Raw genomic sequence first — 16,302 nt, 5'->3', positions numbered from 1 at the left:
ATTTTCTTCTAGTAGTGAATATAAAAAAATCACAAGCTGTTATACATCACTATATCGCTCTCCTAAAAAACTACACGACTCATCCTTTACGGGATGGCCTGATAGTATAGTGTGGATTCGTGATCGTGTTTAGTTCGATCGGAGGTTTACCCAGAGCACACTTGAAGAATAACAACTTTATATGCCTACACAGGGTTCATAGAGAAGATTAGTGAGTCATAAACCTAGTCCAAACTGTGTAAATAATATTGTTTTTTTTCTCATGTGGTCGAATTTTGTATGTGATTCCTAGAACAACCATATATTGCATGAATCATTCATTGCTATGGAATATTCCACGGGAAATAAATGCTACCAATAATAACAAAAATGCTGTCGATCATCGTATTCTTCATTCAATGAACTCATTTAAGGTCAACTTAATTACACGAAAATAATAATAATAATAATAATAACAATAATTGTTCCTCGTTAGTGTTAAGAATCTTGATCGGATTTCCGACATGAAAATAAATTTAGATCGAGACAATCAATAGACATCAGTGCCCATTGCCATCCAATAATGTTACAGAAACTCCATTAATTGATCAATTAATAAATTAAATCATTCAATTATTGTCTCGTGCGTTATTAAAAGGATTCATTCATTCACATTATTCCTGCACCATTGCTACTGATTGCAATAATTTCCTTAAACTTGTAAGAAATTTTAGTACTGTTCGATCGACTCCATTATGGATCTCGACTTTACATCTTCAATTTTACTTCTTTCCTTCATCATATTGCTAGCAAAAATCTTCAAAGTAGCCAGGCGATCCTCGGGCGTTTCGAATCTTCCGCCGGGGCCGAGAAAGCTTCCGGTGATCGGAAACTTGCACCAGCTCCTCGGCCCTCAGCTGCCTCACCGGATTTTGAGTGATTTGGCGAAGAAATACGGTCCGATGATGCACCTGAAGCTCGGAGAAGTGAGCACAGTTATTATATCCTCGGCCGATGCCGCGAAAGAAGTCATGAAGACACACGACATCAACTTCGCCAATAGGCCATCGCTCATAGCACCGGAAATTTTATTTTACAATAATACTGATATAGGGTTCGCCCCATACGGAGAATACTGGAGACAGCTGCGCAAAATCTGTACGATAGAATTGTTGAGCGCAAGACGTGTCCAATCCCTACAACCATTAAGGGAAGGAGAAATTTCGAAACTCTGCCGATGGATAGCTTCTAAAGAAGGGTCAGTGATCGCGTTGTCGGAAAAAGTTTGCTTAACTTCGTGCGACATTGTAATGCAAGCATCCCTCGGGTACAATACGACCGAGCTAGCTGCATTCACGTCCATAGTCCAGGAAACAGTCGAACTCATTGGAGGAATGAACTTAGGGGATTTCTTTCCTTCGATCAAGTTGATCGGCTTTCTCACGAGGATCAGAGGCAGGGCAGAGAGATTGCATAAACACGCCGACAGGATACTCTCAAAGATAATCGACGAATGCAAAGCTTCAAAGGATGATTCTAAGAAACATGAAAACTTTGTTGACGTTCTCCTCAAGTTCAACGACGAAGGGCATGAACTCTACTTAACTACCGAGAACATAAAATCTGTCGTGCGGGTATGTTGTCGAACTTCCTTTGAAATTGTATTGTCTGTAATTATCGATATGAGATGTTTTGAAATGATACGATTCTTTCGAATGCAGGATATGTTCACTGCTGGAATCGAAACATCATCGTCAACTATAAATTGGGCTATGGTGGAGATGCTAAAACACCCAAAAGTCCTTAAGAAGGCGCAAAACGAGGTGCGAATGGTCTTCAAGGATAAGGGACATGTCGACGAGGCAGATTTTGAAGAGCTGAAGTACTTAAAGTTAGTCATCGAAGAGACTCTACGGCTACATCCTCCATTGCCATTACTTATTCCTAGAGAAAGCTCGGAGCCATGTGTGATCCACGGATATAATATACCGGCAAAGACAAGGGTCATGGTGAATGCTTGGTCCATCGGAAGAGATCCGAAATACTGGGATAATGGCGAGAGCTTTTTTCCGGAGCGATTTCTTGAGAAATCAGTTGATTTCAAGGGAAAAAATTTCGAATACCTCCCCTTTGGCGCCGGAAGAAGGATTTGCCCGGGAATGTCGTTTGGCCTTGCGAACGTCGAGCTCCCATTGGCGATGTTTCTCTATCACTTCGATTGGGTGTTGCCTGATGGAATGAAACCTGAAGATTTGGCCATGGAGGAAACCTTTGGCATTACATCAAGAAGAAAAGATCCACTCCATGTCATTCCAAGAGTTATTGAACCTTTGCCGGTAAAATAAAGTTCTTGGTGATGGCAATGGAGCTTACGGATTTTGGATGCCCCAGAATCTGCTATGCCTTAGCTTAGGCCTGAGATCAACATGTCTTCTTGAACCATATGTTTCAATAAAATATATGTATATTGTGCCGATCCGGTCAAGTCAGCATGGCTGACTTGATCAAATTAACATATGCCAGGGGTGACCAGCATATGTTTATAGAGATATGTTGATCATCCCTGTAGAATATGCAAATCCGGTTAAATTAATGTGAGAAAATTATAAAAAAATATCCGACATGTATTATCACTCACGTCGTCACACGCGATCAAAGGATAAAAATACGACTTTTTGCAAGCATGTAAAATATCAATCATGATAAATTAAGGGTTGACAAATTAAGGGTCGAAAGTTATCTTCTTTGAAACGATGAAAGGAAGAAGAAATAGAGCACAAGAGGGTTTGCAAAATAGTTTTTTTTTTTTTTTCACGTCTCAAAATGAATTCAGTTACAGAGGGGAATATATAAGAAGATCGATGCTAACCAAGAAAATTCGAGACGAAAGAATCAATTTGTGCAACAAACTTGTAAGTAGCCGTCTAATAGACAAACGTTAGTTATTTAATTGTTAAGTAAAGCCTTGTGTCCATACCCCTGTCACTTATTAAGGTTTGATTGTCACATAATTCTCATATCAATAAACACTATGATCGGTAGGAGTGGATTCGTGATCATGAGATCATGCGTTCAAACTTTCGATATTTTTGGGTTACCTGCCACATACTATTCGCTTAATTTGCCGAGTATTAGATTCGGCTGAGACTTTACACAAAGTGCACTCGAAGAGTTGAGACTTTACACAAAGTGCACTCGAAGAGTAGCGACTACGAATTTCTATGTCGTAGAAATAAAATAAAATAAAACACACCATGATTCACGTGAAATATCATATACTTCAGTTGTTATCCCTCGTGTAGCTAAAAAAAAATTGCTTTCTTTTTCGTCTACTTTTCGTGCACTTCATTATCAAATTTGTATATTTGTGTTGTTATTTTACATTATGGATATAGTTTAATTGTACTTAGCATAAAAAAAATGCTTTCTTTTTTGCTTGCTTTTCGTGCACTTCATTATATATATATACATATTTTTTGATCGGAAACTTCATTATTATTATTATTATTATTTTTTATTTATGACATGAAAATCCGCAGTAGCTACTCAAAAGTGTGTATTGGGTAAACCCCGGTCGAACCTAATATCCTGTAAACTAAGTCTGATAGGCTTCATTATCATTTTTTGTATTTATGTATTGTTATTTTACAGTATCAATATATATAGTTCAATATTTATTAAATAAACTTGAGAGTGTATAGCTCCTGGTGTGATAACAAAGTAGGAAACAGTTTAAAAAAGGTAGATTTATCTTCCAACAAACACACATACGCACAATTAAACAAGCAGCCCTACTAGAAAAATAAGTGTAAAATCGCACCAAAAAAATCACTGTTTTAATATAGTTTTATGTCTTTTTAACCCATAGGTCATGGAAAAAGCTATGGAATAACCTCAGTGGATTTTTGCTGGTTACTTAAAAAAAATGCAGCATTTTTGTGACAATAAGCTTCCATGGCATTTAATTCAATGACTTTATATAGCAACGAAAGCTCGAACAATCCCATAACATTATTTTAAGTTATGACACTAGTATGGGGTAATGCCATCGAGTTTCTGTGAGTTTCGAATAGGAAACAGAAGCTACAAAAATCGGGTGACACTATATTGTCGCAAAAATTAATAGCATTATCATGATTCTTAATAGTTTTTTTTACTATTGGCAGTGCAGCCCCTACTTGGGTATGTTATTCACACTACTTTTCGAGTCCACACAGCAATCCGCGGTGAACCACAAGGTGGAAGACAAGGTATTTGGTAATTCTGTTCGGTTATGAACCAACCAACATCTGGAGATTCCAATTCAGGAGAAGTTCTACTAATAAATGCTGATTACACAATATAACGTAACCACAACTCCTTTAACTCATATATCTACAATGGCCTACGACATTGGAAATTCCCTCCACATGTTTAAGCTGTCACAAGCTAATGACCATAGAGCAATTTGATCATCTCCCTCGGTTGGAATTTCTACGACTCTGATTTCTGACAACTCCTTTGTCGAGTTAAAGTGTTAAACAACAGTTCGAAATATGAAGATAGGCGGGAACAAGGATGAGAGCTCGAATGTGAGAATTTCTCTCTCAACAATATACCCTCTAAGTCTTCTCGCAACCAAATCTGTTTTCCCCAAGGCTGAGTAATCAGCCTCAGATTTGGCCTTGTGGAGGCACACCATTAATTTTCCTTTGCACAAAAATGACATAAGGTGTTCCTCCAAAAACCTGGCAACGTTTTGATCTCCTTGTTCACCTAAATTGTCATTTTTATATATTTGAAGAGATGAGACAAAGTAGACAAAGACAAATTCAAAACCTGATGACTAGACTCGATCTGTCCAATGCTGTAAATGAATTCTAACGACAACTGCTACAAGAAGGTGAATTTTGACCATATGCTAAAATAAGAAATGAGGGGTTTTTTTTTTTTCATTTTAACAATAATTATATGTTCGTCATTATTGCTTAAGATTTATTGTTAGGATCGATATTCACATTGTAAAAAGATGAATATGAGTAACAAAGTTTTGGTTACTGCCGGCTGTTTTGTATATCCTCTGAGTAACAAATCGAGTGTTCTTCAGATTGAACACCAATCTCGAAACTGAGCTCCTTGACTCCAAACTCATCGACTCATTTCTGCAAAACATGTAATGTCTTTGACCTCTACCAATTAGGTCCCTAGCGATAGCCCTGGATTAGTTAGCTCAATGTTGAGATTCAAACTCAAATCTTATATTGAATTTTTTTTTTTTAGAAAAAATATCAACATCTTATAAGTCCCACGTATAATACAATATTATGAGGGGGGCTCGGCCCAATACCGACAATACTAAAATAACTTGCTCTAATTCTGGTTGCCCAGTCCATTCTACCAAAAAAAGAAAAGGTTTCTCTGACCTTTTCTTGCACTTCATTATCAATTTTGTATTACAGTATGTTATTTAACATTATCAACATAGTTCAATATATTATTTTAATTTAAAATTTTACTATTTAAAATTAAAACTCAAACCTAAAACCTTACAAATAAAAAGCATAATTTTTAAAAACTAATTAGCAAAAATCTACTGAAGTTATTATGTAGCTTTTTCCATGAGTTATGGGCCAAGAAAAACATAAAACTGTATTAACACAGTAATATGATATAATACCATGGTACTTTTGAGGTTTTAAAAATGCGACAAAAAAGTCATGTCATTTAATGACTTTATATTGAAACGAAAGCTCCAAAAATCCGGTAACATTTTTAAAATTATGACAATAAATTATGAGACAATCCTGTCGAATTTTTGTGAGTTTATATAGGAACAGAAACTACAACAATCCCTCGACACTATATTATCACAGAAATTAATAGCATTATCATGATTTTTTTTTTCTTTATTATTATTTTTTTTTGTTTTACTATTAGTAGTACAGTTGCTACTTTTCGAGTTCACAGAACAATCCGGGCTAACCACACTAGGCAACATGCACCAACCACACTCCTTTTTTTAATGGCTCAACCAAGGTGTCAGTAGGGTTAGATCTTGTATTTATATATTAATTATAAATAGTCATGGATTATTCTATTGCAACATGTGTATTACATTAAATTAACATACATCTAATTGAAATAAAAGCTAAATTTGTTTATAATATGATTTTAAATAGTCAACGAAAATTCATGAAACCATGTAATGCAACCAAAATTTTACGAATATTTCGTTACTTATCTCATATTTTAAATAGTCATAAAAGATATTCCATGGCAATATTTATTTGTACCAAATTAAAATCTTGTGGACATTTTCGTTACTTTTGCTGTTAATTTAAATACACATAAATAATATTCAATGACAATGAAAAAATTGTTGATATTTTTGTTACTTATGTGGTGACTTTAAAGAATCACAAAAAATATATATACCATGATAATATTGGTAACAATGTAAAAATATTGAAGATTTTGATGTTATTTATGTCGCAATTCAAATTACTCTTAGAAAAATTTGGTGGCAATACTTGTAATAAACAAATATATTGGCATTTAATTAAAACAAAAACCACGTAAGAAATATATAATAGACATTTTAATTTTATTTGTGGCACGTAAAGAAAAACAAAAACCACGTAAAGAAATTTGTCACCAAATTCTTGTATATGAATTTTAATTGTAGCAAAAAATAAATGTCAACAATAATAAAGAATGCAGTTGACCATGAGCACTGTATCCTCCTATTCATCATTCAATGAACTCTTTTAAGGTCAACTTGATTGGGAACAATTACCGTACTAATTTTTCAAATCGGCACATATAAAATATACTAAAAGTAGTATGTTCGTAATTAGAACGGATAGTGTATAGAAGTATGTTATATGTTAATAAAAATAATGTGCTGCCGATAGTAATATATTATTTACTGTCAGTTGACACACTGTGTCGGAATGGTGCTGAATTTCACGTAGCCGCCTCCCAACTTGATTATAAGAAAAAAGATAATAAAAATTGTTTTTCGTCTGTAATTACGAATCTTGATCGGATTTCTGACATGGAAATAAATGTAGATCGAAACAATCAATAGACACAAGTGGCCATTGCCATCCAAATATGTTACAGAAACTCATTATTAATTAATTAATCATTCAGTCATTCTCTTGTGTGTTATTAAAATGATTCATTCATTCACGTTGTTCCTGCACAATTGCTACTGATTGCAATAATTTCCCCAAATTTTAGTACTGTTCGACCGACTCCATTATGGATATCGACTTTACATCTTCAATTTTACTTCTTTCCTTCATCATATTGCTAGCAAAAATCTTCAAAGTAGCCAGGCGATCCTCGGGCGTTTTGAATCTTCCGCCGGGGCCGAGAAAGCTTCCGGTGATCGGAAACTTGCACCAGCTCCTCGGCCCTCAGCTGCCTCACCGGATTTTGAGCGACTTGGCGAAGAAATACGGTCCGGTGATGCACCTGAAGCTCGGCGAAGTGAGCACAGTTATTTTATCCTCGGCCGATGCCGCGAAAGAAGTCATGAAGACACACGACATCAACTTCGCCAATAGGCCGTCGCTCATAGCCCCGGAAATTTTATTTTACAAGAATACCGATATAGCGTTCTCCCGGTACAGCGAATACTGGAGACAATTGCGCAAAATTTGCACGATAGAACTGTTGAGCGCAAAACGTGTCCAATCGTTCCAGCCTTTAAGAGAAGAAGAAGTTTCGAAACTCTGCCGATGGATAGCTTCTAAAGAAGGGTCGGTGATCGAGTTGTCGGAAAAAGTTTGCTTAACTTCGTGCGACATTGTAATGCAAGCATCCCTCGGGTACAATTCCGACGAGCTAGCTGCGTTCACATCCATAGTCGAAGAAACAGTTGAACTCATTGGAGGAATGAACTTGGGGGATTTCTTTCCTTCGATCAAATTGATCGGCCTACTCACCGGGATCAGAGGCAGGGCAGAGAGACTGCATAAACATTCCGACAGGATACTTGCCAACATAATCGACGAATGCAAAGCTGCGAAAGATGAGTCGAAGAAACAGGAAAACTTTGTCGACGTTCTCCTCAAGTTCAACGACGAAGGGCATGAACTCTACTTAACTACCGAGAACATAAAATCCGTCCTGCGAGTATGTAAATCTTGTTGTTTGTAATTATCAATATGAGATGTTTTTAAATGATGCGACTCTTTCGAATGCAGGATATGTTCACTGCTGGAATCGAAACATCATCGACAACTATAAATTGGGCTATGGCGGAGATGCTAAAACAACCAAAAGTCCTTAAGAAGGCGCAAGACGAAGTGCGAATGGTCTTCAAGGACAAGGGGCGTGTCGAAGAGGCTGACTTTGACGAGCTAAAGTACCTAAAGCTCGTCATCAAAGAGACTCTCCGGCTACATACTCCGGTGCCATTACTTGTTCCTAGAGAAAACTCGGAGCCATGTGTTATCAACGGATATAATATACCGGCAAAGACAAGGGTCATGGTGAATACTTGGTCCATCGGAAGAGATCCGAAGTACTGGGATAATGCCGAGAGTTTCTTGCCGGAGCGATATCTTGACAATCCAGTTGATTTTAAGGGAAACAATTTCGAATACCTCCCCTTTGGTGCCGGAAGAAGGATTTGCCCGGGAATGTCTTTTGGGCTCGCAAACGTCGAGCTCCCATTGGCGATGTTTCTCTATCACTTCGATTGGGTGCTGCCTGATGGAATGAAACCTGAAGATCTGGCCATGGAGGAAACCTTTGGGATTACATCAAGAAGGAAAGATCCACTCCATGTCATTCCAACAGTTATAAATCCTTTGCCTGTAAAATAAAGTTCTCTTTCTGGTGCTAGGGATGGAAACAGGTTTACGGATTTTGCATGCCCCGGAATCCGCCCTGCCTTAGGTCAGCCCTAATTTGAAAAGAGAATGCTTACATTGTCGATTTGATTTCCAAATAGCATATATAAAATATATAAAAAACATACATTTCGTTTTCTCGAATCAGCAAACATAAAATATACAAACAGCACACATGGCATGGGGTAAAATCAATTGTTACATATGTGGTTAGTTTATGTAATATATTTGTGTTATATTAATATAAACGATCTGATGTTTGTAGTAATATCGTGTTTTGTATATTAGCATAGTTAAATTTTAAAATTCAGCATCGTAACTGCAGTCATTTGAAAAGCATAATGTATATTTTCAATAACGGTGAAATTAATGTAGTAATGATTAATAAGAAACAAACATAAATAATGCTATTATGGAATGAAGAATGTTATCGAGAAAATAGGGAAATGATGGTTGTAGGGAGGGGATATATATGTTGCAAGAGACTGTATAATTAGGAATAAATTCACGTTAATGCCACTACAAAAAAAATAATATATTTGTAACGGAATTCCCGTCACTAAAGTTCACGTAGCTAACGTAATTTCATTATTAATTCCGTCTCTATTGTCATTAATAACGGAAAAAATAGATTTAGAGACAAAAAAATTTTGTTACAAAAATAATTTTTTCTTGTAGTGCCCTCTGCCTCTAAGATAAATTACATCCCAATAGTGTCTTTGTTGATATGCCTTGCCTGTCCGAGGTATTCGAAATCTGTAATTTGTAACCTTGCTATCGAGAATAAATATGTTCTTCGTTTCTTTCGGTGGATATAGTCAACACGTTGTTGGTGAACCACGTAAATCTGTATTGTCTTTACATTTTCTAACGTTTGTTATTTGATCATTAATCCTAATCCGTTACAACAATCTTCCGTGGTGACGCACAATTTATGTTTTGGCTTAAGTAGCACCGGAATAAATTAGATCGTTCTGACAAACAAAATTAGGGTTGGTAACTATATTTTGCAGGGATTGAGATGCTATGAAAAGAAGACAGAAATGCTACGAAAAGACAATTAAAATTTAGCCCTCTAATAAACAAACGTTTGTTGTTTAATTGTTAAGTAGGAGCCTTGTGTCCATACTCCCATCACTCATTAGGGTATGATTGTCACATAATACCAATACCAATAAACATCATGATTCACGTGAACATATCATTAGTCACTTAATTTCATATACTTAGTTCGTCATTATCATATATATATATATATTTGTGTGTTATTTTACATTATCAATATAGATTAATTGTACTTTAGTTATCCCACTTGTAGAATTTAAAAAAAAAAAATTGCTTTCTTTTTCGTTTTCTTCTTGTGCACTTCATTATATGTATTTATGTATGGTTACTTTACAGGATCAATATATATATTTCAATATTTATTCAATAAACCCTAAACTATTGATTGAGGATAAATAAATTAATGATACATTTTTCTACAAGTTTGAGCTTTTAGATGAGACGATCATTCTGCATATCTGACATGGTTTCAAATAGTCATATCACAGTTATAATACCCTACTGCCAACAAAGAGAAGTGAACTCCGATTTCTCATTCCTCCAACGAGATCTCCGGCAAATATAAGTATCTAGTACTCACTTAATACATGGAGAAGAGAATAGTTGAGTTGAGAGGATTGAACACACTTTCTCTCACTACATACAAGTGCAGTAAGCAATTAATTCCCCTTGGTACAGAAATAGTATTGTGTGTCTCAGTATAAAATATGTTCCCGAGTTAACAACAACAAAAAAGTTTCTTTTTGTCTTGTTTGCTTCACCAACCAAAAGAGGGTAAGACAAACAATGTTGTTGACAGTCCGTTGCAACAGCTATGCAAGACCTGTCACTACAAATAAAAATCTGAGAGGCAGAAACGGAAAGATGAAGTGACCATACGCCAAAATAGATTGAGGGAATTATGTTTCAACAATAAGCTACAACAATCCGATGACACTATATTGTCGCAAAAATTAATAGCATTATCATGATTCTTACAGTTTTTTTTACGACAATCTAGGTGAACCACACTAGCTATACAAACCACACTACGTCTTTAATTAATGGCTCATACTAAGAAGGTGTAAATCGGGTTCGAACTTACCTATCACACTAACCTAACCAGCCCTTATGAAAGTTATATTTTTTCTATTACTTAACCATATATATATTGTCATCAAGTAATTTGTTTATTGAATTTAACTCCTTTATGTTATTTGTGCTACAACTAATTAAACTAGTTATATAAAAATTTACGTGCCAATATTTGTAACAATCAAATGTACTATGCATTTAATTAAAATGAAAACCAAGGAATGGAAATATTATAATACACATATTTTTTCCTATGATCTATTTTTAATAGTGACGAAAAGTAAATTTATAATTTTTTTCGCAAATATTACACATGAAAAAGTCATACTAAGAAGTTATGATATAATATTGTTACCAAATTATTATTCGTGACTTTTAATTGTCGCATAATTTAAATTTGTGACAATCTTTTTGTGATTATTACCTTTTTTTTTTCTAGCAGTGAAAATAAAAATAACAAGCTATTATACATCATGATATCTCCCTCCTAAAAAATTATAGGACCCGTTAAAAAAATAATAATAATACTATGGTAAAAAATAATAATCATAAAAAAAATGAATGTTTGTCCAACAAGCATGAATCAGCTGATGATCCGGATATATATTATAACTCAGTATATGTTATTTTATAATACAACATATGTTGAAATACATATAACATATATCGATTACATATATGACATATGTTGACCGGTCAAATCAGCACTATTCTAACTTGGTCGGATCAGTACAGGATCTGCCGTCCCGTCCAACAAAGTAGAGTATTTAGATGATCAATTAGAATTATTTCCATCAAATAGTTATAGTTCTACGGGACCAACTACAATTTCTAGTGCATATGTTATTGCATTTAGAGGGTTCGTAGAGAAGAAGATTAGTGAGCTAGAGGTTGGATTGATGTGTTGTCGAATTATTCTATATATAACTATATAGTTAATATGACTATATTGGAATTTCTCAGAAGGTCGTAAACCTAAATCAAGCCAAACCTAAGTGCACAACTTTCTTTGTTGTTTTGTCCATTTTGTATATTGTAGTTGTTACGACAACCATATATTGCTTCTTATTACTGAAAGTAAATAATAATAATAATAATAATAATAATATTAATAGTAATTGTTTCTCGTCAGTAATTATGAATCTTGATCTGATTTCTGACATGAAAGTCAATAAAGATCGAAACAAACAATCGACACACATGGCCGTGCGAGCATTACCATCCCATATGATCTTGCAGAACCTCTTATCAATTAATCATTTAATTATTGTCTCCTGTGTTGTTAAAAGGATTCATTCAAATCATTAACGTTGTCCCTCATCGATCATTGCTAATGATTGCAATAATTTCCCAAAAATTGTGAGAAATTCTACTGTTCGATCGACTCCATTATGGATCTCGACATTACATCTTCGCTTTCACTTCTTTCTTTCATCATCTTGCTAGCAAAAATCTTCAAACTAGCCAGGCAATCCTCCGGCGAGTCGAATCTTCCGCCGGGGCCGAGAAAAATTCCGGTGTTTGGGAACTTGCACCAGCTCCTCAGCCCTCAGCTGCCTCACCGGATTTTGAGCGACTTGGCGAAGAAGTACGGTCCGGTGATGCACCTGAAGCTCGGCGAAGTGAGCAGAGTTATTATATCCTCACCCGATGCCGCGAAAGAAGTCATGAAGACACATGACATTACCTTCGCCAATAGGCCGGGCCTCATCGCCCCGGAAATTTTATTTTACAAGAATACCCCGACATTGTGTTCTCCCCTTACGGTAAATACTGGCGACAGCTGCGCAAAATCTGTACGTTAGAACTCCTGAGCGCCAAACGTGTCCAATCGTTCCAGACTTTAAGGGAAGAAGAGTTTTTGAAACTCTGCCGATGGATAGCTTCTAAAGAAGGGTCGCAGATCGATTTGATCGAGAAAGTTAGCATAACTTCGTGCGACATTGTAATGCTGGCATCCCTCGGGTACAGTAGTGACGCGCTAGCTGCATTCACAGGCGTAGTCGAAGAAACGGTTGAACTCATCGGAGGAATGAACGTGGGGGATTTCTTTCCTTCGATCAGTTTGATCGGCAAACTCAACGGGATCAGAGGCAGGGCAGAGAGGCTGCAAAAACATTCGGACAAGATACTTGAAGACATTATCAACAACACGAAAGCTGCAAAAGATGAATTGAAACAACGGGAGAACTTTGTCGACATTCTCCTCAAGTTCAACGAAGAAGGACACGAAGCACACTTAACTACAGAGAACATAAAATCTGTCCTTCGGGTTTGTCATCGAACTTTTTTTTTTTTTTTATAAATCCTGTTATCGTTATGAGATCGATGTAGTTTTAAATGCTGTGACTCTTTCGAATACAGGATGTGTTCACTGCTGGGATCGAAACCTCTGCGACAACTATAAATTGGGCTATGGCGGAGATGCTAAAACATCCGAAAGTCCTTAAGAAGGCACAAGAAGAGATGCGAATGGTCTTCAAGGACAAGGGGCATGTCGAAGAGGCCGACTTTGACGAGCTAAAGTACCTAAAGCTCGTCATCAAAGAGACTCTCCGGCTACATACTCCGGTGCCATTACTTGTTCCTAGAGAAAACTCGGAGCCATGTGTTATCAACGGGTATAATATACCGGCAAAGACAAGGGTCATGGTGAACGTTTGGTCCATTGCAAGAGATCCAAAATACTGGAAAGAAGCGGAGAGCTTTTTTCCGGAGCGATATCTTGAGAATCCAATTGATTTCAAGGGAAACAATTTCGAATACCTCCCCTTTGGCGCCGGAAGAAGGATTTGCCCGGGAATGTCGTTTGGTCTCACGAATGTCGAGCTCCCGCTGGCGATGTTTCTCTGTCACTTCGACTGGCTGTTGCCTGATGGAATGAAACCTGAAGATGTGGCCATGGGAGAAACCTTAGGCATTACAGCAAGAAGGAGAGATCCACTCCATGTCATTCCAAAACTTATGAATCCTCTGCCTGAAAATTGAAGTTCCGTCTTGTGCAACTTTTTAGGGTACAACTTAACCATATTCGTACCAAGAAAACAAAAAAAAAAAAAAAAAATCTTAGTGTATTATTGCTTTCAATAATGGAATTAGTATTCTTGTTTTCTTTTCTAGACATTAGTTCTTGCATTCAATGATTATCATAATTAAAACTTTGTATAAGATCATGTTCAAGTAATTGAGATAAGAAAATAAAATTAATAAATCAAACAAAATTCCATTATTAGTATAATAGGATTCAGATTGCAAATAAGATTTAGATCCCACTTTGGTAAATATATTGTATAATTATGAGCTCATGAAAATTTTGATATCAGATCTTTTAATGCATTTTATCAATCTTATCGGTCAATCACATTGATGTCGGGTCAAAGTGGTCATTAATGTATGTATTGCAATTAGACCGATAAGTGGTCACAACATTAATATAACTTAAATTCAATCAATCGTGGATGCACAATATGAAAATTTTATGTAATGTGATATTAACATGTCCACTTTAACTTTAATTCAAAATAACTGAATACTAAATACTATATAATGAATCATTTAGTATGAAACAAATTAACTTCAAATGTATTTGAACATTACTAATCAGTCTCTACAAAAACAAAATAGGGCTCGATCAGATCTCCTTCGAACACCAAGAAAGGGACCAACTCCTCAAAGCGAGGTTAATTCACAGTAATAAAATAGACTGTCAACAAAATAAATACCGGAACAACATAACAATAAATTAGACATATATTTGGTAACCCAGTTCAGTTATAAATAAACATACATCTAGGGATCTCAATCCAGGAATAGTTCAACTATAATCAATGCTAACTACATAACAAAACCACAAACTCATTTCAACATATTTCTTCTACAGTGGCTAACTTTGGAATCCCTCCATAAGCTTTGATTGTCACAAATTCATACCGACAACAACCACATAGTAAGGCAACTCAGAACTGATCGTCTCCTCTGGTTGGACCTCTGATAACTCCGTCCTCCGGTAATTTTTCCGGTGAGTTTTTATGTAAAACACAGGATCAAACCATGGAGATGGAGAGAGACCAGAGTAAGAGTCTTGCTGTTTTTGGTTTCTGACAATAAGAGCTACGGGAGGGAGTGGTTTGTCCATATACCAAAAGAGAAAATAAGTCACCATTAAAGACCCACACGAATTCGGCCACTTTGTCGTCAACAACATTAATTTTAGACTTAGTAAAAATGATATCATCCAATAAGGTCCTAATCTTATTTATACCTATTCAAGTATTCAATAAGTGAGTCGGAGTTTTTCTAGCAATTAATTAGTTCGATCATCTACTGCAAAGATGAATTTGAAAGGGGTGAGAATCCTTCTAGGACTTCACATTCCTTGATAACAAGTTAGAACATGTGGAATTATTACTCTTATTCGGACTTATATTAGGCTTTATGGTTTCTTATTCTATAAATTTCTAAAAAAAAAAAAAAAAAAAAAAGAAGCATGAAAAGTAGTTTTTCCGGATAAAAAATAAAAATAAAAATGACCCTTAATCGAATGTTAGTTTCTTGTGCGATTGTCTCTACTGTGCATCTAAACCATCCAGATAAGAGTCAAGTTTGAGGACAAAATTGGGTGAACAAAACTTGCATGTTGTTCAGTTCTCTTATTGCATTTTTATTTATTCTGGTTTCATTAATTGCAAGTATTTCTTGTTTCTGTTATCACTTTTCATGAATTTCTCAAATACAGTTAACATATTATCGGTTGAATTTGATCCAACAACAAATGTGAATTTCTATTATCGGTTGACTCTAGTATCTAGATAAATTAAGGTAAGCATTTTTAATAATTTAAACTTTTAGGTGAGACAATTATTCCGATAGTGAGACGGTCATTCCGATCAGCTTACATAGTATCAGAGTCTTAGGTCTCGAGGTTTAGTCCCGGCCCGGCATCCCAAAGATTTGAACAAACCCCAATTATTTCCAACACACAACAATAGGGCCACCAATACATGGATGGACATAGATTATTTTATATATATATATATATATATTTTTTTTTCAAATTTTATTCTTGTATATAAAATTGAAGAACATGCAATATGTTCGATGGGAATCACGTTGTTTCTGCTTAAAAAGACAGTAAAAAATATATAAATATATTACAAATGGATCTGATCCATAATTTTGAAATGTCAACGTTCTGTTCTGTTCTGTTCCAAATATTTAATTTAGGTTGTGATGCCGATTTCTGCACACTCCACAGTGACATGAACTCAGCCACTTAAGTAAACTAAGACACTGACGTGTAGAAATCTCATAGCTTAATTTGTTTGGCTGTATAGTTTAT

General features: G+C 35.5%; 2 protein-coding genes and 1 pseudogene across 2 annotated transcripts; all 3 read left to right on the top strand.

Moving 5' to 3' along the window:
* The first annotated feature begins 665 nt into the window (after positions 1–665).
* On the top strand, positions 666–2,572 carry LOC127253432 (salviol synthase-like). The gene is made up of 2 exons (XM_051278035.1): positions 666–1,613; positions 1,701–2,572. The coding sequence occupies exons 1-2, from the start codon at positions 735–737 to the stop codon at positions 2,322–2,324; spliced, it is 1,503 nt and encodes a 500-aa protein (XP_051133992.1). The 5' UTR covers positions 666–734; the 3' UTR covers positions 2,325–2,572.
* A 4,645-nt stretch (positions 2,573–7,217) lies between these two features.
* LOC127253433 (salviol synthase-like) lies at positions 7,218–9,136 on the top strand. The gene is made up of 2 exons (XM_051278037.1): positions 7,218–8,103; positions 8,175–9,136. The coding sequence occupies exons 1-2, from the start codon at positions 7,225–7,227 to the stop codon at positions 8,796–8,798; spliced, it is 1,503 nt and encodes a 500-aa protein (XP_051133994.1). The 5' UTR covers positions 7,218–7,224; the 3' UTR covers positions 8,799–9,136.
* A 3,219-nt stretch (positions 9,137–12,355) lies between these two features.
* LOC127253399 (salviol synthase-like) lies at positions 12,356–13,994 on the top strand (annotated as a pseudogene).
* The last annotated feature ends 2,308 nt before the right edge of the window (positions 13,995–16,302 follow it).

Source organism: Andrographis paniculata, unplaced genomic scaffold (assembly GCF_009805555.1).
Source record: "Andrographis paniculata isolate CXL003 unplaced genomic scaffold, ASM980555v1 Contig50END, whole genome shotgun sequence".
Classification (NCBI taxonomy): Eukaryota; Viridiplantae; Streptophyta; class Magnoliopsida; order Lamiales; family Acanthaceae; genus Andrographis; species Andrographis paniculata.
Note: the sequence above shows the minus strand (reverse complement) of the source record. Positions and strands in the feature narration are given on the sequence as shown.